Source organism: Onychomys torridus, chromosome 3, assembly GCF_903995425.1.
Source record: "Onychomys torridus chromosome 3, mOncTor1.1, whole genome shotgun sequence".
Classification (NCBI taxonomy): Eukaryota; Metazoa; Chordata; class Mammalia; order Rodentia; family Cricetidae; genus Onychomys; species Onychomys torridus.
This window is the reverse complement of record NC_050445.1, coordinates 64,033,419-64,059,722: the sequence shown is the minus strand read 5'-3', so window position 1 is coordinate 64,059,722 and position 26,304 is coordinate 64,033,419. Positions and strand designations below refer to the sequence as shown.

Genomic DNA, 26,304 nt, shown 5'->3' with positions numbered 1-26,304 from the left:
AACCACCATTGTTCAACATACTGCAGATGTTACCTGTAAACATGACATTTCTAAATTGTATAATAGCTTATTTCTGAATAAGTTTATTTACTATATCTGAGTTTCATTGGTTCACATTTCAATCCATCCATTCTCTATGATAAATTTACAATGGTACTCTTTATAAATAGCTCTCTTTTAATACCAGATTAAATACTCCAGCAATTTGAGGATTAGTGTGTAGTCCTCAGAATGACCTCTGACTGAGCCGAATGGCACTGATTCCTTGGTGAACACCTTTGACACTAGAGAGTTGAAAACACAAAAATTCAGTCTGTGCGAGAGGTCACAAGAAAGGAGGGGCTTTAACTCCTGTATATTATACACCAACTAAACAGATGCCTTCCCTCAAATCTACTGGCAGGTGTTAGAAGACAAACGCTTAGCTTAATCATATTAGGGAAGATTATGAAGCTGAAAAATCCCAAGCCTAGCATGCAGCATGAGCAGAGTTCAGAGAGTGTGTTCGTGAGAAGCTGGTTATCACAGGCAATTTAAAAGAAAACTAATAACAGCTTCCCTGGTAAGTGCAGAGCAGTGGGGTTGGCTCTATGAGTGTGAGTTGAATCTAGTTCAGGTATGTGTGCTAACATCCCACCTTTATAACAGACAGAAGATGCCAGTGATCAACATTGAGGACCTGACAGAAAAGGACAAATTGAAGATGGAAGTAGACCAGCTCAAGAAAGAGGTGACCCTGGAAAGGATGATGGTGAGCAGGTATTCTCTCTAATTCACCGGGAGAGACAACATGGGAAAGCATTGAATGTTCCTAATGCATTTAGCACATACTGGAACAGTTCAATGCACTCACAAATACAATGCTTGTGATGAACATAGCCAGAGGTGAAGAAAGGTATTAATTTAATTTATCTCATGGGTTATCCCTGCAAGTCAAGGAGTTGGAAAACTGTTTTCCCTGGTCTACGTGCAGCCCTTTGCCTATTTTTGTATGACCACTTAGCTAAGAAATGTTTTGGACTTTTACAGAAAGACAAAAGAGAAGAAAATAGGGGAGAAAATGAGACAAAGACTGTATTTTACCCAAGCATTCAAGTGGGGCAAAGCATTGAGGCATTTGGGTCCTGTTCCTTTGAGTTGATGAGTTTCTCTTCATTTTATGCAGTATTTTGATGTTGTTAATGTATTTTAAGGTATGACCTCATCCTCTCCTCTCCAGCATTATCCTGGTCAGTAGCAAATAAATATGTTCTATTCTTCCTTTGCAAATAAAGATGATTTCAGCCAAAATAACTCACTAGTTTCTCCTAAAAGCATCCAGTAGTTCTTGAGAATAGTGACCCAGAGTCTCTGCATTAAATGGAACAGAAAGGAAAAAAGAAGCAAAAGCTTTCACCAAACATTGACTGAATCTCCAGAAGCATAGATACATGTTTTAGGTAACCTAATTTACAAAAATTAATAGAACAAAAACTCCTCCATAAGTGATAACAGCATATTGTATCATATATATGGCATATATGTGAAAGGAGTTTATATTCTTGTCATGCATTGATCAAACCTTACTCCTAAGCAAATAAATTTAAGATTTTAGTTCTTTTATAATAGCCTCCAACTGTCCCATTACTCTTTTCATACAAACAAAACCTGTTTTAGAATAAAGTCAGATTTGTAATCAGCATAATAGAACACACAGCAGACAGACTGAAGTCCTTATCTTATTCACAAGGTCCTGAGCATCCTGTGATTAGCAACTTGGTTGTTTTCGGGTTTATTAATTACCTTGGAGATTTTATTTGGGGTAAGCATGACATACACTACCACTCACCTTTCTCCACTATTCTGAATATTCTCGGTTTTTAAAGTAACAATCTTATACTGTAAAGCTCACTATCTTCTCTGTCTTTTTTCTTTTTCTTCCCTTTCTTCCCCACCTTCTCCAGTATCCATTCTTTTTTTTTCTGTTGTAGATTTATACACACACACACACATACACACACACACACACACACACACATACACACACACACACACACACACACACACACACACACACACACACTTCCCGTGCACATACATGATGTTTTAGTCTATTCAGGCTGTCATAAGAGAACAGCACAGATTGCACGGCTTTACCCAAATGGCAAACCATTTTAATGTTATTTTCTACAGTCCTGGAACTGTGCTCATTCCCAGGTAGTGTCGTTCATCTCACTGAGTCCTCACATGGTGAAAAGGGATGGGGAGTGCTCTGGTGGTTCCTTCATCACAGTGTTAATCCTAATCATGAGGAACCCGAGGAACCCGCCGGGTAAAAGGAGCCTTCAAAGGCTTCATCGCCTTGCATCATCAGATTGAGACTTAGAGCTTTAAAATACAGATTTTAGAAAGCACATCTAGCCAATTTGTATATTTATATACGTATAAAAATGCACATGTATGTGTATATGTCTATGACATAAAATTTTATTGAAAAAAACTACTAAATTATTTACATAACATGTGAAATTGTCACTGCATTGTCAAAAATACAGTAGATCTATATTACTATCATAGAGGGCACCAACTGACAATAAAACAAATTGAGGCTGAAGGCCATGACTAATTTGAACTCCATATGTACATGTGCAATGTTACTTAGATAGATAAAGCACTAAAGACCGATTGTTTTCTAAATCATAACTATAAAGGTATAACTAAATGAGGAATAATCTTATAAACAAACTGCTATTCAGTTCAATGCACATTTACTTATTGAGCAACAACTAAGTGCGAGCTCTTGTCTAGATGCCCGGGATATACTGAACAAAACAGCCAAAGTCACTGACTTCTTAGAGCACATGCCATACACTGTCATGAACACTCACTGTAGTTGAATTTAAAGCTGCAGGCCTGCACTTCTAAGAGTCCAACACTGTGAATATGCCATAAGTCTAGCAACTGTTCATTCTTTTCCATCTTTATATTACACTTTTAGGGAGAGGAGGAAGGTTTACTTGGTGAAATTCCTCACTTGTATTTCCAGGTGGACTCTAATCCTGGGTCCTCTCTCCTTTGACAAAGTTAGAAGCAGGGTCCACTAGGAACCATTAACTTATGGGTCAGCTTTCTATCCTCTGGAGACATCTAAAAGGGAAGGATGGGAACAATTTTTTTCTGTCCTGGAAAGTACATGTGCACAGGCAGAAAGCAGATGGAAGCATTTTTTAAAAGATGCAACACAGAAACATATTTTAATGAACACAGTTCTGGAGTCTGCAGAATTCTGTTTTAAAACAAATCTCTGTCTCCTTCCTCTTAGGTTTCCAAATGTTGTGAAGAAGTAAGGGATTATATTGAAGAAAGATCTGGAGAGGATCCTCTAGTGAAGGGGATCCCAGAGGACAAAAATCCCTTCAAGGAGCTCAAAGGAGGCTGTGTGATTTCATAGGCAGGGAGGGATTTTCTTAGAATACTTACAGTTTTAAAGATCATGCAAATTGTTTTCCTATATAATTAAACTTGCACATGTTACTTAAATTTATAAACTGTAAACTTTAATAAAAATGAAGATGTATAATAATGTTTCTCTTGAAGTATTTAGCATAAGGTTTAACGCATAATTAACAGTAAATGCTGATGAACTCTTCTTTAAAAGCAGTGTGTTCTGAGTTGCCTTCATGGTTTTATGTTTCTTCACTTTTCTTTTAATATTAATGATATTCTATCTAGGATATTTATAGTTCAAAATATATTATTCTCAACATTTTACTTGCTTACAGGAGTAGGAAGTCTATTATTTTGAAACTCAGATGATCTATCTTGGCAAGAAACAATTCATAATTTTTCATTGTTGAAACTGTATTACTTATGTTTCTTTTTCCCTCACCCAATCAATAGGGGTATTGTTAACCCCGTTTACATTCTTACCCAGTTCTAACTATCACTAATGCTGTGACTTTTCCCCAGAATGCCAGCTACCAACTGGATAAGTTCGGTCTATGGTCATAGAACACAGTGAATTTAGCCAGCAACAGAACAGGAAGTTATGAGGACAGGGTTAGGAGACAGGGCACACTATGTCACTCTGCTGGGTAACCAGCTTTGGTTGTTTAGGAGACAGGGCACACTATGTCACTCTGCTGGGTAACCAGCTTTGGTTGTTTAGGAGACAGGGCACACTATGCCACTCTGCTGGGTAGCCAGCTTTGGTTGTTCATCCATTTTTCTAAAGCACCCTTTCTTCTCTTAGAAGACAAAGATAATACATGTTCTAACTCCTGTGTTCATGGAATTGAAATGATGTGATTAAAACACTCAGCATATATTATCTGACACATGGTGAGATCCAGTAACCATTTGCTAGAAAATATAACTGGAAAAGGAATTACAAAATAAATAGATAGATAGATAGATAGATAGATAGATAGATAGATAGATAGATAAATAGATAAATAAATAAATAAATAAAGCAAAGCAAAGCAAAACAAAAAGCTTTCAAACTGCTGTAAGTTACAAGCCACTCCATTCCATCCCCACAGCATGGTGAGGGCCAACCCCAGGAAAGACTGCCACCTTGTCTCTGCTCCTCCAGGAAATGACAAGTATAATTACCCAAACCAAACCATTCTGTTATCATTGTTTCCTTATTGCCATCTCACATGGACAGTGAATTCTGAATGCTTCAGTCATCTGAATACTCCAATGCGAAGTGATGGCCATCCTTCTGGAGACAGAATGCAAACTGTCTATTATCTGTTCTGGCAGTCTGAAGTCAGGTCAGTGCTCTCAACTAGATCCTACAAAATACTCAACATGTACCCTTTGCTACTCATCCAACCCATTTTCTCCCATACAAGAACAATGTAATAGATTCTGAGGAGTAAACTGGCATATGTCTCAGTCAGGACTCCGGGTCACTCTCCTTCAGATTTTCATTTAAGATACCTTGTGTTGTAAGACTCCAGGGAAAATTACGCAGTCTTATCAGTTTTTCTTGAGGAGCAGTTACTTTTCTCATATTTATAAATACAAAACCCATCCCACAACCCCAGCATCTTCCTCAGTCTCTGCTCCTCAGTGCAGCCATCACTACCCTCATATTATTGTGTGCAATTATTTGATTGAAATGTGTCCCTGCTTTTCCACCTGCAAGTCAGTGTTTATTTAACCAAGTGTTCCATATTTCCTTTTCTTTCTAGTTAAATGCAAAGCCTTTGTTAGGACATTCAACAATATGCTCTAAATGATCCATATAGTTTTTATCCTACAACTTGATATAGATTTTGAAGTCTGGTGGTTCAAAGATCACACCCCTGCTCTTCTACTGTATTAGAATTTTGGACAAGCAACTCCAACTTTTTGAAATGTATAAAATGAACAAAGAGTGATCTTTATTTAGGTATTTATAACCTCATAGCTCAGAAATAGTCACATAGAAGGCTTAATAAAATGCACCATTGTAATGTCAGTAGAGTTCCTGTAAAGATAAACGAATAACTGACAGATTACCTTGATCTTCCCATTGAAATTTGATCACATTGATCCCCACACCTGAAATGCCTCTTTACTCTGTTTCAGCCCTTTGAAATCTGTCTTTTCTGAGACAATTTCTTTCACTCCTTCAAGAATATTTTTGTATACCTCTGAAGTCATTTAATATTATTTTACTTTTCTTTATAAAATCTGTAGTTTTAATTTCAATGCTGTATCATAATTTCCCCAAGCCTCTTCATCTTTGAGAAACTGGCTAACCTAATAGTAATTGTTTCTAGAATTAAACTGACTTCATTAATATTTAATCCAATTAAGAACAGGAAAGCACAGTATTTGCCAGATGTTTACATTAGACAAGGTAGAATCCTTACGGCACTCATTTAATTTATTTTTTATTAAAAATACATATTGTTGGATGAATTTTGAATAAGCAAGAAACCGAAGGGAAGAACTGCAGAGAATGGTATCCAGAAAGAAGGAAATGACATCGTCACTGTTCACCCAGACTGCACAGCTGCAACTGACTGTTTCTTCAGAAACTATCATGTCAGGGCCAGGCTTGAGAAGGTTAAAGAAGACTGGCCAATACAGAGGGAGCCAAAAACAAAGCAAAAGAATATCAACAAAGCTCCCTAAAATGCCTCATTCTTTGACTCTTCAACAAAGCCTGCTGGTGTGTTAGTAAGAATGAATAATTACAGAGTCTGTCTTTTGAGTCATTTATACTTTGAGGTGTAAGCATGTAGGTGAGTTCAAGATTTATAAACGACAGAGAAGATGAAGGAGAAAGGAAGAGGAAGGGGGGTGAAGATGAGGAAGAGTAGCAGAAATAGGAGGAAAAAATCTCTGTTATTTTGATTGATTTGATTTTAGTCAAATTTTTAAAAATTCTGATCACAAATTGCATCAGTTCCTAAAGAAAGTCATAATATGTGGAAACTATTTAACTTTAACAATAAAAATGTTCACTTATTTGTGATGGGATTTTAAAGTCTTACAGGAACAATTTTGCAGAAGGAAACTCTCTGATGGAGAGGATTTCAAACAGCTGTGGGGTGTTAAGACCATCAGATTTGGGTCATTCTGTGATTGGAAGGCATCTCTATCTGAAACAGGAAGCATGTGTGTGTGGCTCACCTGCAATAAAACTAAAGCCCTAGAAACTGCCATATGATTGTTTTTTAGCAAACTCCAACAAACAGCAAATGAATCAAGAGTAAATCAAACATGTGCTAAAATACCTTCTTAAAGACGCCATCATTTTAATAACTAAATCTGTTATTTGCTTTAATGATTTCACAAGGCAGAATTTGGGATATAACATAGTTTATTTTTTCCAACAAAAGAGAAGAAAAAGTTTCTTTAAAATACACAAAATAAAATAAGGTCAAAACACTGTCCCAAAAATCCAAGTTAGTATTTTTTTTTTAACTGCAGCATAACTTCTTTTGGCATTTTTATAAAGAACTCCCCTCATATAATTTTAGGTGTCAACTGGATTAATTTGGAAACTAATTTTGAATAAAATAGAAAATTTAGAAATTTTTATTTCAAGATCATGGTTTTTTTTTTTACAGTTTAAAAGGGCAAATGATTGCTTTTCAGTGTGTGAGTATGTGTGTGACTGTATGTGTGTTAGTGTGTATGTGAGTGTGTTTGTAAGTAGTCTGTGTGTGTTTGTATATGTATGTGGGAGCCAGAGGTCAATGCTAGGTATCTTCTGCTATCAATCTTCATTGTATTTTGTTGTTTTGTTAATTAAGATATTTTTGACAGTTTTGTACATGTATAGAGTATATTCTGATTATTCTCCCCACATACTATCTCATTTCCTTCTCCTGATATCAGCACTCAATTTCCAAATCCCTTTTCAAATCCATGCCTTATTGTTTCCTTTTGGGACCCACTGAGTTTAATTGGAGTTATCTGTCAGACCACAAGTATGACTGTGCAATGAAGCCTAGTGAGTAGACAAGTTAATACTCTCGTCCCAGACTCTATCAGTGGCCAATAGTTCACCTATAGGCCTGGAACCACTTCTCTATCCATGTCTGCCTGCTGATAGATTCATTATTGTGCAGCCTCAGTGCAGGAATTAGCAACTACTGCAAGCTCTTAGTTGTAATTATTGAACCTTAACTAAAAGATGATGTTTGCCGCCATCTCCCTATCTTTCACTCTTTCCACACCACATTGTATGAGCATTTAACAGGACAGCATAAATGTCTGTCTTAGGAGTAAAGAAATCATGCTTCACTTATTCTCAGAGTCTCTTTAGTCACTGCTATTCCTGGAAAGTGGATTATCTGATCAAGACTGAGAGTAGCACTTGTCTGTGAGTATAATTTTTTTTTTTTTTTTAAGAAGGCAGTTTGACATTATACCAGTTAAGCTAAATACACTCCAGGCACAAACTCCTTCCTGTGGAATCAGCCTTGACTACAAGCACAGTGTAGTTGGCTACTCCCATAAAGGTGGTACCATCATTGCACAGATGTACATCCACCTCGCTTTTGGGGATGGAGTCTTCCACTGAACCCCGAGCTTCTTATCTGGCCAGACTGACTGGCTGACCAGGAGCTCCAGGAACCCATGTATTTCTGCCCTGACCCACCCCCTAACCTCTAGCCATAGCTTGTTAACGTATTCCACCATGTCTGTCTCTTACATGTTAGTGATTTGAATTTATGTCCCCAGGTTTGCGTCACAGGCACTTTTACCAGCCACATCATCTCCCTAGCCTCTTTTATTTAATAAACATATTTATATAAAATTTGCCCAAAAAGCTGTGAGATGCTTAATGACAGTTTATTTCTGGCTACCCCTATAATTTCTTTATGGGATGATTTTATATTATAGTCACACTACCCTGTAAATAATCTTGTCATGTAATAATGCACAGAATGTAAATATAAGGTTATCACTACATTTGAGTCAACCAACACAAACTTAACTATTTTTTTAACAAGAATATATTTGTAAAGATTATTCACTCTGGGAACTGTATAGCTGATTGGTAGAGTTCTTGCTTAGCATGTGTGAAAAACTGAATTTCCTCCTCAGCAAAAGAGCAACAACAGTAACAGCAAGAGAAAACAAAACACTCAAACAAATAAAATTTTCCTTGGATATTTCTGATGGACCATCTCTATAAGGATACATGAGAAATTCCTTACCATGAGTCTTCTCTGGAAGACAAATTCAATACTTAAAGTCAGGTGTCTATGAATTCCTTCCCAGCCCCAATTTTTTGAAGATACCTCATCATTTTACTGGTCAAAACCAAGTAACAACAAAACATTTTTGAAAATGCTGTGTGATAATGAAATGTTAGTATTTCATATTTTAGGTTAATTTATAAATATGCATCAGTCCAAATAGTTCTGTTTTATCATTTAAGGCAGACATATGGACCTTAATTTTCTTAACCAACTTGTTTAATTTTGGGGTAAGATTATTTACTTTAGTTCACATTCATTTTACTTTCACTAGCTTACTTAAGTTATTTTTAGCCGACCCTTTAAAGTTAAGAAATAGGAAATTTAAAACAACAGCTTGGTGTGGTGGTATTGTGTTCCCCAAAATATTGTGCACCCTAATAAACTTATCTGGGGTCAGAGACAGAACAGCCACAATATTAAACATAGAGGATAGGCAGTGGTAGCACACGCCTTTAATCCTAGCATTCCAGAGGCAGAAATCCTTCTGTTCAAGGATAGCATGGTGACTCACACCCTTAATCCCAGAAAGTGAGCCTTTAATCCCAGGGAGTGATGGTAGAAAGCAGAAAGGTATATAAGACGTGAAGACCAGAAACTAGAAGCATTTAGCTGGTTAAGCATTTGGCTGGTTAAGCTTTTAGGCTGGTTAAGCATTTGGCTGGTTAAGCTTTTAGGCTTCTAGCAGCAGTTCAGCTGAGATCCATTCGGATATGAGGACACAGAGTCTTCCAGTCTGAGGAAATAGGATCAGCTGAGGAACTGGCAAGGTGAGGAAGCTGTGGCTTGTTCTGCTTCTCTGATCTACCAGTGTTCACCCGAATAACTGGCCTCAGGTTTGATTTTATTAATAAGACTCTTTGAGATTCATGCTACAGCTTGGCTCTTCAGACAAATGTAAGTTTTTCTTGACTGTTTGCTAATAGCAAAACTTCACCAGATGGCCCAACTCTAAGTCTGGGAGATCCTGATATTTCAAATACAGAAAGTGGAGTGTCTAAATATTTTCTTTGTGAAAAAAGATTGATCATTTTTAGACACCCCCTTCCCTGACTTTTTAAAACTGGAAAACAAAACCCAGAAAAATTTAAGTAACGTTTTCAGTGATGGCTTGGGAAGAGTTGGAAGAACTACCAGACTACGGAAGAGCACCCATTAAATAGCCCATTGTTCTTTTCGTTTAATATATTCAGTGAGGGCAGTGGGCGGAGCCTGGTGAGAAACTGCCAGAGCTTGTGCTTACTAAACAATTCTGTATCTGAGGTCAAGTACCCTGAAATATTCAGCTAATGCTTCCCACTCCTCATCCAAATTAACTATTGGTTAGGAGGTTGTTTCTGGGAAATGGGGTGTATTCTACTGCAAAGGCAGATCTCCTGCATTTACATTATAGCTTCCTTCTCTTTAAGTACTATGAACAAGGGAACAAAGTTGACATTGCGCGTTAATATTTCCCATAGACACTTTCCGGGCTATCCAAGGCTGCAACTCCGTGAACATTACTTTCTAGAAAGTGGGAAATGTTTTCCTAAGTGATTCTTCTGTCTGCATCCAGGAAAGGAAGTCCCCAGGAATTCAAAAACATAAAGTAAGAAACTCGCCCTTCATGTAGACATGTACTACCAATCCCTGGGGGATGGGAGCAACTCGGGAGGGGGCTTTAAGTCTCCTGTTAGTTTTCTCATGTGCCCTTTTACCCTCCTAGGGTTACAAAACGACATCCCCTGACAAAAAGTGAAAACTATTATTAAAAATGCAGATGGTTGTTTAACAACAGGAAACGCCCTAATCTCAAACCACTTCTTTCCTCCAAGCATAATTGTCAAAGGCCTTTGAAGCTTTTAGCAAACCACGTGGCATGTATCAACACAATTTTGGTGGATACTTCTGAGACCTAGCTCAGTACCACATTGCTTTTCTTTCTTTCAAATATCCACTTTCCCCACTACGTACATGGAAAAGTTATAGACTGTATTCTGAAAACTTGGAGAGGTGAAGGACGGTTATTTCCTGCTGAGTAGTGTCCTTTTCCTGGCTTTAAACAAAACCCGGATGCAAGTTGGACAGACGCACATATACAAAATAAAGGAACAAAAGTAAAACTTCTGACTCTAGCCCAGCAGCTCCCGCGGGCGTGGCAAGGGTCCTGTGCCAGGACTGCCCAGAGCTGCAACCTGGTCCTGCAGGGTCTGCAGCCTGCCCAGAGCAGCCAGGAGGATGTCTCATACTTAACCCTCAGCAAGCGGCCTGGCGACACCGCTGCTGTGGCCTGGAGAAGCCGCCTTGAGGTTGCTTGGACTCTGGGAAAGGCCAGTGGGAGCAGGCTTGGGCAGGAAGCCGAGCCCCCGGGGAGCTGGGAGCCGCGGTTCTGAGCTAGTCACGTCCTGCGCAGGGGGCGGGTAGCCTGGGCCGGCGGGTATTTGGGGAAGCGTCCTGGTTCTAGGCGCTTCCAGTGGCTCCCTTGCACAAGTGACTCCTGGGCCCATTTCTGGGGCAAAGATGCCTGCGCTTCACATGGAGGATCTTCCGGAAAAGGAAAAGTTGAAGATGGAGGTTGAACAACTTCGCAAAGAAGTGAAGTTGCAGAGACAACAGGTAAGGTGTCTGTCTATTCCAGAATTCTCTCTCAGAAATGCACCAAGGTCAGGATTTCCTGGTTAACCAGTTTGGTTTTCTTCTGGCAGCTTCTCTTTAGGGGGGCTGCGGTAGAAGCTTAGAGCTGTTAGATGATGTGGGGGAAATCGCAAAAGGTGAAGAGAACCAGGAATTAATAAGGAACAAAAAGTCAAATATCATCAAGACAGTCCCAAAGGGGACGCAAACATATTCCAAAAAAGGCTGCTGGTTTCTATTCTGGAAAAGATGTGTATGAAAGAATTCTTCCAAATCCACATTTTAAAATCCCTCAACAATTTTAGCTTCGAGTTTGCAAAGACCCTGACTCCACTGGGGCTTAAGAGCAAACTGCCTGAATTTCAGTTATTTATTTGAACATCTTATGCGGTTTCCAACTTGTCTTGTAAGTGTGCAAATAACTAATACAGTGTTTTCTGTATTTACTTATAAACATAATTATATTTATACTGAAGGACATACAGTTGCAAATTAAAAAAAAAAAATTACAAGTTGGGTGTGGTGGTACATGCCTGTAATTCTCAAGCACTTAGGAAGTGGAGGCAGGAGGGTCAAGAGTTCCAGGCCAGCCTGGCCAGAAAATGAAAAAAAATATTCCAGAATCTCCACTGAAACTCCATGGAAGGCTTGGAATTTTTACTTCAATTTCTTGCTGGTGGTAGGAGCCTTCATTACATTAATCTTCTCTTCTCACTCCGTGAGGCAACCTTCAGTTTAGAAAAAGGCTTTTGATTTAGTTTGTTCATTTTAAAGAAAATTATTCTTTTCTCCACCACAGGAACCTTTTGAACTTATTTTGTTTTAAAAACTTTAGGGGTGCTGGAGTTTAAACTCAGGGCATTTTATATATGTGGTCACCCTTAAGTCACACCCCAGATTCTTTGATTTTTATCTTCTGTTTATAGTTTATATATTTGAAAAAATTAAAAGAAGAAATGCTAAATAATATAAAGAGGCTCCAAACATGCATAAGTAGAGTTTTAATACTCCTCAGTGATCATTGGAATATGCTGGAACTTTCTAAGTTTCACTTTTTATGCGCCCTCCCAATTTAGCTCTTTGTTTCAAACAAATTCACATTATTCCTAGATTTCACAGTGAGATATCCTGTCTCTCTTCTGACTTTAAGAAATCATGTGGTTAAAGGAATAACCTTTGACAGGACCATAGGATAATCTTGTTTTCTTGAAGGGGGCTGTTTTGAATGATGAAAAAGCCCTGATTTTGGCAAGTGTTAGCCTAAGGATTGCATATTAAACAGCACTGTGTATGCTGAAATAATGGTTCGCCTTTGCAAAGTTGGGATGTCTGAATATTTAGCATCCCTGTGTAGAAGTTACAGGGTGTGGGGAAAGGATAAGTTTCTTCTTTAGATTTCAACTTAGACGTCAGGCAGCGTCCTGGGTGTGTCAATGTAAAAATCATGCATCACGGGTTTGCAGTTTCTCCCTGGGAGCCACTTCAACCCCAGGGCACACACTATGGCACAGGTTTTCCAACTCAGAAAACTCTAGTTGTCTGCTAGGAAGTCAGATTTAGGTTGATTCTTCCTGGACATACAGATGGCCATCTCATGCCTCACAGTTCTCAAACATTTTATTTTAGTATGAAGTATAGAGGATTATATTAGTGCTGGGTGAGCACTGTGGTGCTTAGATACCACTCAACCCCTCACTTGACAGAAGAAAAACCCTTCAGTCCCAGAGAAGCTAACTAGCTCCTTCCATAACACCACAGAGAACCACGCTGCAAGCGCTTCAAGAGTGTTCTCAGTGCCCATCCCATTATCCTGTCCATTTTTTTGTTGACACCCAGAATATGTGCTCTGCTCAAGCACATTCTCAGGTCGCATCTGGCTGCAGCTAACTAATTAGTGATCAGGTGTATTCTCTCAATTATAGAAGGAGCAATTATCCACTTTCAGAGGTTACAGACATTTTCAGGAACCCAGTGAAAAAGCCTATGCAAGAATGGTGGGAAACATGGGTCTTATTGAGGTGTTTCACTGGACCCACAGAGTCCAAGTTTTTAGCACTCACTTTATCAGCTCTGAGAATAAAACACAGGTACTATGAGTGCCAGAAACACTTAGATTCTTAGCAGGATATTATTTATTATCATATTTTAATTCCTGTAACTGCTTGACCTAGTTTTAAATTTTGGACCAGTGGGTTCTATATACTGCTCTGAAAACAGGGCTTTAAGGTATGGGAAGAAATAATGATATAATATATAATGAGATTTCTATTTCTGTTTATTTTGAATTTAATTCTTTTTTAATTACTAGTATTTCACAATTATGCATGATATGTTAACACTGTGGTATCTACACTTATTTATAAATAATTATGCATGTTTGGAGATCTATATGTGAACATGTTTAGTGAGACCCACTCAAAGGCTACTAATTTAAATCACAAACCATTGTTGATAACCCACTTTTCATCAGTCTCTAATTTTTTACTTCAAACTTGTTACTTGCAAAACAGACCTTTATGATAACGGTCAACCTGACATTTTATTTCCCATTTATTTTCCTTTAAAAAACAAACAAACAAACAAGCAAACAAAAAAACCCTGCAACTTGTCTCTTACTGGTAGAATTTTTGAAAAAACAATTCAATCCTGTCCTAGTGGGAGAAAAGTTTAAGCTGATTCCCTACACGCCAGAGTCTCGGATAAGCCTGCTAAGCCCCTAGAAAAGCCTTTCTTTATCATTGTCTTACTTGTCAGAGGAATTCTGAGACAAGACTTCTAGTGGGATATGTCAACTGATCAAACATTTCCAGCTAGGCTTTCCCCACCACTGTGTGAGTATCACTGTGACTACATGGGGCTCTGGACTGTGGCATAAGCCCTTACGCGAAAACTGTGACACAGCCCTTAAGGTCTGGAGGCTGACTAACATCTGACTGTTATCTAGACAATTCCAAGATGATAGATTTGTTATAAGTGTATTTTAGAGCATAAGGATATCATGTGACAAATATGAATAGCAATTTTCATGGATGAACTATTAATACAATGACTCCAAATCATTTGTTTCTTGAACAATAAAGTACTTTTCTCATAGATTGTATCACATATATAAATAGAATAAGAATCAAAATATTAGGGTATAGGAGGAATTTTTAAAATAATATTAATTTTAAAAATTAAAGCTTATTTACTGAATTATAATAACTTCACAAAAAGCCTGTAGCAAAGTTTAATATCCTTGACCTAATTCATTTCTTTTGATCACTCCCCCATTTTTTTTATACTTCAGGTGTCTAAATGTTCTGAAGAAATAAAGAACTATATCGAAGAACGTTCTGGAGATGATCCTCTGGTGAAGGGAATCCCAGAAGACAAGAATCCCTTTAAGGAAAAGGGCAGCTGTGTTGTTTCCTAAAGAACTCTGGGGGAAACTCTGTTCTCAGTTGGGGCAAGTTGCTCTTTTATTTTACCCCCAAGTAAAACCAAAGTGTGTGTTAAAGAAGGAAAAAAAAATGTAACTGAGAAAAAAGGGTTGTAGGCACTCTCCATGCAGTTTATGTATGAAAAATACCCGCTTCTCATCTTTGCTCAGTTACTCCGCTTTTCCAAGGGCAGAACAGCTGCCTGCACTTGTGGGAGGAAGGCTGACTCTCCCCTTTCAGTGTGCTGCTTGCTGCCTCCAATAAAGTTTGTCTTGGGAAAATCAGTGGTGGTGATTTAAGCCAGCACACTTCATATGTTAACTCTTGAATTCCTTTCTATAACCTCTTCAGTGTTTGGGGGGAAGTATTGTAGGATTGGGAATGTGATCTGACACGTTTGCCAATCCAGCTCTCCCTGCTTCGAGTGTTTCCAAGGCCAAATTCTGACTTCTGGAATGTGTTTGATCTAACTTCAACTATTAGGAAACCGAGCGGGTAGAATTCCTAATGACATTAACAGGAGTCAGGCTGTGAGTCAAGAATCATGCCAAACCAAGTCTGCATTAGCACTTCCCAGGTTTGTGATCATCTAGATTTGGTTTAAAGTGCCCCTGCAGCAGTATAGTCTTGGGAAAGGGACAAGACTGTGAATCAGAAAGAGAAACCTTCTCCCAGTAGAGCTTTGGTGGCCAAGCCTGGCTTCCAGGACTAGCTCTTTTGCTGACACTACATCCTGTTCTCTCCAGGTCTGGGGATGGTTCCACCCTAGTTCTGTGGCATCTGGGAAGATGTTTGAATAATTTGCACCCATTCTATAAGCCCATGGCAGGCCCAGTTAAGCATGCTTCTTTTTTATTTTCTCCAAAAGCAACAGTGAATTTTGAGCAATTATGAAAATCAATCAGATGTTTTCATGTCAGTTTTTGGAAACTCAACCTGTACGATATTAACCCTGTTCCGGTGATGTGCAATGCAAGCATCTTCTTCCAACCAACAGCTCCGCTTCCCACAGTGAGCTCAGCCTAGGTAACTGGACACAGGAGGTAGAACAGCCCAAATACAATTCCAAATGCTGATGGCCTCTATGCATGCTCTGGTGACGAAGACCTCACCAGAGACCTTTCTTCCTCTTGCCAAAGCTTTCCCTCTTTTCTCTGTCTTTTGTTTGGAGATTGCTACAGATTTGGGACAAGAGTAAAACAAAATATTTACTGATAGGTTCTAGTTCAACTAGGTGTAGTTAGTAACTTACATGTGGCACCAAAGCCTATGTTTCTCCTCCGGTTTATCTTTTCTCCATGTTAGCTTAGGTTTACAGGTTTTCCTTCCATGTCATGCCAGAGGACGCATGCCTCCAACAGCTTCCTGCAGTCTGTCAGCCTTCTCACTTGGAAAGCCTGCTTTTTCCCTGTCAACAAGAGAACAGGATACTCGGGCTTTTGAAAAAAATAATTATATCAGACTCAACGCAGGGACCATTTCCTTCGGTTTCCTGCCATTTTCCAAGTGATGACATCACTTGGGGTTACTGAGAGCCCAGGGATAATTTTAGCTCAAAGCACCAACTACTGCAGGAAGGCTTTTGGAGCAGTGAGAACATATTTCTCCCATAAACATGGAACAACTGAGAATTGGGGTGTGTTCCTTAACATTTAATGTAGCTTGGGATGTTAATATTTTGGTGCTTATTAAGTTTTCTTTTTTGCATAAGAAGACAAACATGTATTCTGGTTACTCAAATGACATAATTAATAATCCTTTACAGAGGCCAAAACAGAACCCTTAGTCCCTAACTGTGTAAGAGAAGCACATACCAAGCTGGATCCTGGATTTTCATCCACACATCCAGTCACACATTATGAGAATTCTACACCCTTTATTTTGTTCCTTTGTCTGTGTCAATCATACAAGAAATTAGTCAGCCATGTTCTGTTTTCCCAAGAAATAACCAGGTTTCTAGGTGTTCTTATTAAAGATGTTTTTGTTCTCTTTCATCATGGTAACCTAGCCAAAACAGAGCATCATAATATCTTGTGTTTCAAGTGATAGATGAGAACTTGCAATGGAAAAATATGAAAAAATATTTATTTGAATATATTATGGAAGTAACATTTAGAAAGTGAGAATTTATTAAGTAGAAGTTAAATCATATGTGCAGTTCCTTTCAACTCTACAATTGTGTCATCAATCATTATTAAGTCATAAATGGCTGCCATGTTTTATGCATTGAAACTTAAAAATCTATGGGCCCACTACAATTTGTTGTTTTTTTCCTTTAATGGATCCTACTTTTGGTGTCCAGTCTAAAAATTATTTGCCTATTCCTAGCCTCAAATGCTTTTTCCTACATGGCTTCTAAAAGTGTTGTAATTGTGCTGGTCATTTTGAGTCAGTTTTGATGGTGTAAGTTGTGTGGTTTGGATAGTGGTCTCACTACCTGTGGGTTTCTATGAGGTAACTCTTTGCTCTAACAACGTTTACTGACAAGGCTAGCAACCATTCTTTAAACATCTTTTATGTCTTTATTATGCAAGTAGATAAAAAGCTAGACAAAACCTAGAAAAGGTGACCACTTGGGAAAAATAACACAGAAACAACAGGATCCTTTCATAATACCTAAATGTCCTTGAAAAAATCTTTATCATAAGAATCCAGCAAATCTATAATCTGATTGTGATGACATAATCAAACTCTCTCAATGGCAACAGGGATTCAGATGTTAGAATTACATTATAAGAATTGTAAAGCAAACATGATAAAGATTCAATATCTGTTACAATGTCTCTTGATGAAAAAAAAAGGATAAAAAGGAAAAAAAGGGAGACAATTTCTGGTAAATAGTAAAAGTGACATGAAAGTCTTCAGTGGGGCTTCTATATGTCAGTCTCACCGGAAAGACTCAATAGCATGTAGGGATGGAAGGATAGGATGAATGGGCTTAACGATCTGCCTTCTCATACAGAAGACAAATTACAAAACTAATTTACAAAACACTAACAAAGTACCTAAATTGGCATCACCCTAGTGATAGAAACAGAGTGAAAACTATAGAACTGACAGATCAGTAAGAGAAAAACATACTAAATGAAAATTTCCAAAAATTTGCCAAAGATAGAAATCTATAGCTTCAAGAAGTTGATCAAACCAAACACAGGATAATGTTAAAGAAATTTACACTAGGATGTGTCATAATAAAATAGCTTAAAACTAAGAAACAAGGAAACAATACCTTTTAAAAGTTTTATTTTTTATTTTATGGATTTGAATGTTTTGCCTGCATGTACTTATGTTTATCATATGAATGCCTAGGTGCTAAAGGAGCCAGAAAAAAAGGCATTGGATCTCTAGGAACTAGAGTAACAGATGGTTCTAAGTTTCTATATGGGTGCTGTAAACTAAGCCTGGATTCTCTGTAAGAGCTACATGAAACCACCTCTCTAGCCCCCGTGAAACAATATTTTTAAAACCACAGGTAAATGTTATATTTTGTATGAAGAAAGAAAAGCTCGAATTAAATATATTTATCCATAGTAACAATGAAGGCCAGAATGGAGAAATTTTTTTTCTTTTTTCTTTTCCAAACAGGGTTTCTCTGTGCAGTTTTGGTGCCTATCCTGGATATCACTCTGTAGACCAGGCTGGCCTCAAACTTACAGAGATCTGTCTGCCTCTGCCTCCCAAGTGCTGGGATTAAAGGCATGCACCACCACTGCCTGGAGAGAAATGATCTTTTAAATGCTAAATGAAAAAAAAAGTCCCAGTTACCATTGAATTCTATACCTGTGAAACTATCCTCCATATCCTCCAGAAATGAAGAGTAAATGAAGACATTACCAGATGTAGAGAAATAAACTAAGAGAAATTTTTCTTTGCTGGCCTCTTAAAAAATAAAGAATGTTTCAAAAACTAAAATAATATTCAAACAATAACAGAAAGGCTTCCACAATAAGAAAAAGAAAAGAAAATCCAAAGGTAATAGGTTAAAATTAAAGCAGACACCAATTTACAAATTGCACAAACTTCAAAAAATGGTCTAAAATATGCAAATTAATTTAAGTCATTGGAGGTCTGATCTGGTACCAATGAACTAATCTGGGTAACACACTGGAAAAGATAATGCAAATGTAATTATTATTTAATTATTTAACTTAAAAATTCCATGATATTCCTACTAGGCTATTCCTTGGTTTATGCCTAATGAATACAGTGACAGGTCTTTAACATGAGGTATGTATGTATGTATGTATGTATGTATGTATGTATGTATTTGTTTATTTATTTTGATAGTTGTGTAACTGTGGGTGGCCTGGAACTCACTATGTAGACCAGGTTGGCCATGAACTCACAGAGATCCTCCTGCCTCTGCCTTCTGAGTACTGAGATTAAAGGTGTACACCACCACACCTGGCCACACATCAGAGAATTTATGGAAAGCATAACTCCTCGTGAATACAGTGACAAGTTCAACAATGTCTTTCACATTAGAGAATTCATGAAATTTATGACCTTACTTAGTAAACTATGTTGGACAAAATAGGACAAGTCAAAAGTAATTTTTGGTATTTTTAATGATGAGTTGGTAACTTATCCATATAAATAATTATTTTCTCAAGATTGGCATAATTTTATTACATTGATTATTTAATTTAGTCCTTGAAAGTATTTTATGGGACAAGATGCACAATTTCCCTAGTCAGTGCAGTAACTGTAAGCAGCACCCTGTTTGTGAAGCACTTCATAATACTGCCTGCCTTGCAGGATCCTATGCATCTGAGGTGTGAATGGGACAATTAAGTAACTGATCTTCTGATGTGTCTTATAGCATTGTTATAGCTGGTTACCACAGCCAAGAAAAGTTTGACCTTGATGTTTAGTGTAGTGTTTTAAAGTATCTCATTTTAGTTTCCTTGGTTGGTTGGCTTGCTGGATTTCTATAATCACAGACTAATACAATTATAGTAATTTTAGTCTGTGCCAATTGCATGAATTTGGCTTCCATAAAAAAATCACAACTCTAAATTACTTTGACAGTGATGGACTCTAATTATACATCAAATAGCTTTTGCTCACTTGTTGAGTAATACAATCTCTCATTTTAATGCCAGAAGTCATCTGACGGAAGCTACATGAATTATGTAGATTGCCTCTGAAGATTTTCTTGAAAATAGCTAACTATTAAGGGGTAGTTAGCCACCCCTAGAGAGTTGTTTACAGATGCCACAAAATCACTTCTGCGAAGTGAGCAAACGAATCATTCTGCAAAAAGCTTGATTTTGCCTAACCGGGGTAGCTATGCGCCTTGGTGTTCCTTGATTCAGACTTCCCCTGCAGCAGTCTGAGACAGACAATGATAATGACAGATTTCACAGTCTTCCTTTTGAAATGAGTGAGTCTGATTCCCCCTGGCCTATGTCTAGAAATGTTAAGACCATTAAAACACCCATGACTTGATGCTCCTAGATATTGATCACTAACCAGCATCAAATTTTCTTTAAAAACAAACAGAATGCATACAAGTATATATTAGCAATCCCATAGCAATGATAAGTTCATTCAAACTTGCGCAGTTATAATGCTGTACAGGAAAAGAAAAGGAGTTTGGCTTTGCATCATTGAGTATTTTTAACAAATGTATCTCAATCCAAGAGGAAAGAAACATTTAAGTTTATGTTAAACACTGTAAATCTGTAATTTGAAAATTCTGATACCTGGCATAGTTCAGTGACTGCTTGATAGATGTTTAACATCCACTCTTGCTTAAATCTTCCCTTTGGTGACTGAAGTCCTGTATCAATGCAGAACACTTTATCATGAATACTTTGCCCTGTAATTACCAATATACAGATCTTATTTTCTGTTTCCTTTCTTTTCATAAATCTTTAAAAGAACTTCATATTGACTTCTGGAATATAAATGCAAATGTGAGTCAATGAATTAATATGTCTTAATTTTTTTTTTCCAGCGGGATGGTATGATGTTTAATCTTAACTGTCAAATTAATGAGATTTAGAATTACTATGGAAACAGATCTGTGGGCATCTGTGTGAGGGATTATCTAGAGTATGTTAATTGTCATGAGAAGACCCACCCTAGGTGTGGGCTGTAGCATTCCCTGAGCTAGAGTCCCAGACTGAATAAAAAGGAGAAAGGGAGCTGAATGAGCATTCATTGCTCTCTGCTTCCTGACTGTGAAGACATGTGACCAGCCTCTTCCTCCTCTAGATGCCATATCTGCCTGACATGATGCACTATAGCCCCTGGACCTGTGAATAAAATATGTTGTGATTTTTTTTAAACTTTTTACTCTTTGGGGGGCCCACCACCCAGCTCTGAAATAATAATACTGAGACTTACTATTTCTTATGAATGCCCAGCCTTAGCTTGACTTATTTTAGCCAGCTTTTCTTAAATCATCCCATCTACCTTTTGCCTCTTGGCTTTTATTTTTCTGTTCTTCATACCCTTCTTTAATTCTCAGTCTGTGGCTTGCTGTGTGGGTGGCCCCTGGTGTCTTCTCTCCTCCTTTTATCGCTCCTCAGGCTCTGATCTTTTCCCCTTCTATTTATTCTCTCTACCTGGCAGCTCTGCCTATCCCTCTCCTGCCTAGCTATTGGCCGTTCAGCTCCTTATCAGACCAATCCGGTGTTTTAGGCAGACAAAGTAACACAGCTTCACAAAGTTAAACAAATGCAACATGAAAGAATGCAGCACATCTTTGCATCATTAATAAACAAACATTCCACAGCATAAACAAATGTATCACATCTTTTACTAATATTTTACAATGTAAACCTCTCCTCTTTAAGTTGTTTTTGTCATAGAACTAGACAAGTAATGAATGTAAGTGAAGAATAAGTTAAAAACTTTAAAACCATTCACTTAAATTTGCTTTAACAAATGAATAATGAGTGAAAGGCCTATAAATATAACACTTTGTCATCAAGTTCACAAAGCATTCTTCACAAACTCTCAGAACAGACAGTTGCAACAAATGACAGTGACATTTATCAAACACTAAGCTAATTTCATTGTAGATTGTGCTTGGGAGGAATAATAAATAAATTACTAGACAGACTAGGACATTCTTGACTTCTCTTCTGGTAATAGTTCATGAAAGAGACAGTAAGTACCTTGAGTGAAGGAGGAAAAAAATGTGTATTAAATTAAGAGGGAAAATGTTCATTTATCGAATATAGATTGGTAAACCAAGAATTCATTTCATCAAGTTTATATAGAAACACACAGAATCTACTAGTTAATTGTGTGTGCTGTCATTAGAAGTACATTTTTGAAATACATTTTTAGCTACTGTAGATAACAGACTATTTCAAATTCGGTGGCTTAAAACACAATACCTTTGTTCATATAACATAACTGTTCTGGGTTTGCCTTGATCTTGGCTGGTTATACTGGGTCATCTACATCCAGCTGGTGGGTCAGTGGGAGATTGCTGATTATTGGATATTGGCTAAAAGTTGACCAAAGCAAGGTAGGTGATTAGATCAGATAGCATTTATCTTCCCACAGGCTTGCCTGGGCTTCTAAGAATGAGAGTTAGAAGGTAAAAATGTAGCTAAAGCCTAGAAAGAGAACTGGACACCATCACACGGTACTGAATCATCCAAAGCAAGATATTAGAATACACAAAATTCAAGGAGACTGAGAACAGGTGCCCCTTCTTGAGAAGGAAAGCTGCAGAGAGGCACATGATAACAGGCATAGACTCGAGGAGGGAGCCATTTTCCAAGAAATCTGCCTAATTGGCCCAGGATCATAGGCTCAGTCCTGGGCTGTGGAAGCCAATCAGAAAACCCCCAAGGAATATGTGGCACAGAAAAACAAAACCTGTATCTGGACAATTCACAGGATTTGATAATAAAGACAAAAGATGGAGTTGATCAGGACAGGTGACGGGAGAGTGTCAGCAGGGTTGGGAGAGAAAGTACAATACAAATTGGGGTTTTAGAACTTACCTACCCTTATAACTTATGTGGTTATTGTAAGCATGCTGTGTTAGAAACATAGGCAGTCATGCTTTGCATTTCCAAAATGTCAGAATTTATTGAATAATATTAAATTTACAAGCTATATTGGTTTTCTTGGATGAAATTTGCCAAGGATTTCCGATTTCCCTTGACAGTTGGCTGCTGGCAAACACTGGTTCTCTTATTCCAATCTTAACTGCTAATACTAATTCTCAGATTGCACAAGACACATCACAAAGAAATATCAATATATGTGTATTTTAGGTTATATCGTATCTAGAAACAGTTTTAAAGGGCCATAATAATGATAAAGGAGTTTAAAGAGGCTTACCTTGGAAACAGAGGCAAAAGGCTGATGGAGATGTAAAAAGAATCTCTTCAGGGGTTACATATAGAACCCACTGTAGACTCAAACTACAGGCTCAGATTTGAGTCCAGTCTCGGGGGTAAATAAACCTATATAAAGCAGGTGCAGGACCAAGGAGGCAGCAGAGGTAAAGTATAGAATCTAATTCAAATGGACAAATGGGTGGCCAGCAATTTGAGTAGGCCACATCATTAATGGGACCAAGCAGAGCTGAATTCTCTGGCACAGTCAGGACCTTGGCACACATACTGAGTGGTCAGATGGCAGGACACTGGTTTCCTCCTCTCTGTGGGGCTCAGATAAGGCTGACACACTCCTTCCCCACTCTGATGTGTTTTTAATCAGTTCCTGGGCCTGATTCGTCCATCCGTATATCCATTTGGTTCTGATTATATATATATTTATAGTATGATACTTTTCACCTTTAGAAACAAGCTATTTGTCAGTCTATGCCTCGTGCCTGGTGCTCAATGGGTGCTGGGTGTCTGTGAAAATACCTCTATACTGTCAGAATGCTGTTTGTAAACTGGAGTCCACTGTAGCTCTTTGTGTATGGTTGAGGCACTTTCACGCTGGCATGTCCGTTGGTATTGCCCATATTTGAGTCCTGTTTGTACAATGATTAAAGAAGTGGGGATCATGAATTTGAAAGAGGGCAGGGGGAGGGAATGCAGGGGAAGGCTCAAGGGAGTAAAGGAAAGAGAGAAATGATATAATTATATTTAAATTAAAAAGGGGAAGAGTGAAGTAAGCCAGTGCAAGGCATAGCCTGAAAGTCACTGTTTTGTGCAATGTAGAGAACTAAGAGCAGGGCACAGCTTGATATTAACATGTGGCAAAACTTAATTCTACTTGTTACCAGAGTTTAAGGGCAAAAGCTCTGACTCTACTCTGGCAGCCACAACAGGTTATGTGTGGCCACCTAGGCCAGTATGTCAAGCACAAAGTCAAGTACTGGTGAAAATCACAGAAATGACATTTAATACATGTACACCTTATAAAGAGCAAATGATAGAGAGGTGTAAGTGACATCGAGTTCATCTTTGAGATCTGGATATTAACAATAAGTTTAAGAGGAATATTTGGGGCAATGAGCAAGAGGTGGAAATTATAAAGCAGTTCACATCAAATATGGCCTTGATCATTTTCCAAGCTCTGGTTTTGAAAGCACAAAGGACTTCTGGTCCTTGCTGCTGGAGAAGACAAGTGGGCTCTCAAATGATTATTCCTCTAGAGTACAGCCTCTCTTTCTGGACAATTGTCTTTTTCCTGGTGTGGTCTGTCCTGTGTGGTGCTACTGCTCCTGAAACCAAAGAGGCTGCATGTTTAGAACTGTGACTGTAGAACTTTGGGTGCTCTGTATATGATTTTTTTTGAGTGGGGGAGGTGGAATAGTACATTGTAGAGCTGAAAGTATGACGTCCTGGTTACTCTCATCTTTTTGCCTTCAGCCTTGAAAAGGAATGAGATAGGTTAGGTATTAACAATGTCTGGGTGGGCACTTTTCAGTGATTACTGTTCCTGTATGCAGGGGTAACCAGATGACCCCAAAGTGAAGGAAATGGATATAAAATGAAGGTGGATGCACAATGCTTTATCCTGTTTTTTTGTTTTGTTTTGTTTTGTTTTTCCTGTGGGCCCAACTGAGGAGTCAGCAATTTACAGCAAAATCTGTATGTAAGTGCTTATTATGTGCATATGAGAAAAATGAGTGGCCTCTTAAAAATCAATTTTACATGATTATTAGGCTTATTAATTTGGGGGAAGCAGAAAGATGAAGGATCTGATTATGTCCTTCTGGCATGCTCTAAAGTTGAAGGTAAAATCCTGTAGTATGGTCATCTCTTTATGTAGGGGGGCTCAACTTTAGTAGCGTGAAACTCAAAGGAGCTTCCAAACTTGTATTTCTGTCCCTATCAATGGTCACAGTGAGAATGTAAGCCAATCCTACCAGTACTTCAGAAACCAAAATGCCATTCCCCTCCGTCTTCATCCCTCCCCAGCTCAACCTCTGGGGAAGCCTGAATTGCTATATACATCACACACAGTGTAAGCTGGTAGCAAGGGGAGTGGTACCCACGGAATTTGAGTTGACCATGTTTGTACTCCCTGTTTTCTGCACTTGTTCCTATACCAATTCTTTTGCTACCTGATGCAGAGTTGGACTCCAAGGAGGTCCTGTTGGTATGTCTGGACCAAAAGGCTTGGGTTTTGCCTGTCCAGGAACAATACTTGTCTCTCCATAAGCTTGAACTCCTCCTCCTTAACTCTCTCCAGCCATTTCACAGGCTCTGCTTTCTTTTCACTGTGCTACACAAGTCCTCTTATTCTGTGGTAGCTGAAAGGCTATCTAAAAAGTAAGGGACTTCCTAATAGTCTTGCAAGTTTGGAGACACAATTCATGAGCTTAAAGCATTGCAGTCTGAGTATCTTCATTGGCTGGGAAGCTGACTATGGAAATGTGATACTCTCTTGTTCTTTTTGGAAAGACATTTTCCAGAACAGTACCACAGTCTCTTTTTGAAAGAGTTACTTGGTGCCTGGAGTCTAAACTATCTAATACTGTAGCACGTTTATGTAAAGGAGGAGGGAAAGGTAGAAGGGAAAGGTAGAAGGTCATGCTTTTGTGGTATGTTGAGGGAGTGGAAAGTAAGATTGTAAATGCATAATTGCACACTAGATCAGGGGTTTACTTTTTTTCCCCATGTGAGTAGTCAGATAGGAAATATTTTAGCCTCTGCAAGCCATTGTCTTTTGTAGTATGAAATAATGCTCTGGCAAAGTATAAGCCAGTGAAGGTGTCTGTGTTCTAATAGTACTGTCCTGGTAGAGTTGGGTTTACCCTACAAATGTAGGTCAGTGATCTTCCAGAACCATCCTTTTCATACTGCATGTTAGAACCCATGAGGGGTTGATTTAGTGGAATAAAACCAGCAGTTTGATTAAATTCATCTCAGAGAAACTGAAATAATAAAAAGACAGAGTAGAAAGATATTTACCTGATAGAACTTGCATGTGTAATGTATGTTTGAGTCCATACAAAGAGTTCATCTCTTATTGCACATTCTAGTCAATAAATGTTTGCAGGCTATTGGTAAGAGTTGGGGCTGAATGTCAAGCTTTTTCACAGTCTATAGTAACTAGATTAATCTTGACCAAAGATAGGTCTGCCTGGGGTACCTCTCTAAGCTTTTTGGGGCTGGAGAGATGATTCAGTGGTTAAG

The 26,304-nt window shown here is 38.2% G+C and overlaps 2 protein-coding genes across 2 annotated transcripts; both read left to right on the top strand.

Annotated features, from left to right (window-relative positions):
- The first annotated feature begins 499 nt into the window (after positions 1-499).
- On the top strand, positions 500-3,582 carry Gngt1 (G protein subunit gamma transducin 1). Its single transcript, XM_036182907.1, has 3 exons — positions 500-562; positions 649-751; positions 3,302-3,582. Exons 2-3 carry the CDS (start codon positions 656-658, stop codon positions 3,428-3,430), a joined length of 225 nt encoding a protein of 74 aa, XP_036038800.1. The 5' UTR covers positions 500-562; positions 649-655; the 3' UTR covers positions 3,431-3,582.
- A 7,240-nt stretch (positions 3,583-10,822) lies between these two features.
- On the top strand, positions 10,823-15,009 carry Gng11 (G protein subunit gamma 11). Its single transcript, XM_036182152.1, has 2 exons — positions 10,823-11,288; positions 14,596-15,009. The coding sequence occupies exons 1-2, from the start codon at positions 11,193-11,195 to the stop codon at positions 14,719-14,721; spliced, it is 222 nt and encodes a 73-aa protein (XP_036038045.1). The 5' UTR covers positions 10,823-11,192; the 3' UTR covers positions 14,722-15,009.
- Positions 15,010-26,304: the final 11,295 nt, after the last annotated feature.

Excerpts from the sequence above, each read along its gene's own strand:
- Gngt1 (XM_036182907.1), top strand. The coding sequence starts at position 656 with ATGCCAGTGATCAACATTGAGGACCTGACAGAAAAGGACAAATTGAAG. Across the intron at positions 752-3,301 it reads TGACCCTGGAAAGGATGATG|GTTTCCAAATGTTGTGAAGA; the intron begins GTGAGCAGGTAT and ends CCTTCCTCTTAG.
- Gng11 (XM_036182152.1), top strand. The coding sequence starts at position 11,193 with ATGCCTGCGCTTCACATGGAGGATCTTCCGGAAAAGGAAAAGTTGAAG. Across the intron at positions 11,289-14,595 it reads TGAAGTTGCAGAGACAACAG|GTGTCTAAATGTTCTGAAGA; the intron begins GTAAGGTGTCTG and ends TTTATACTTCAG.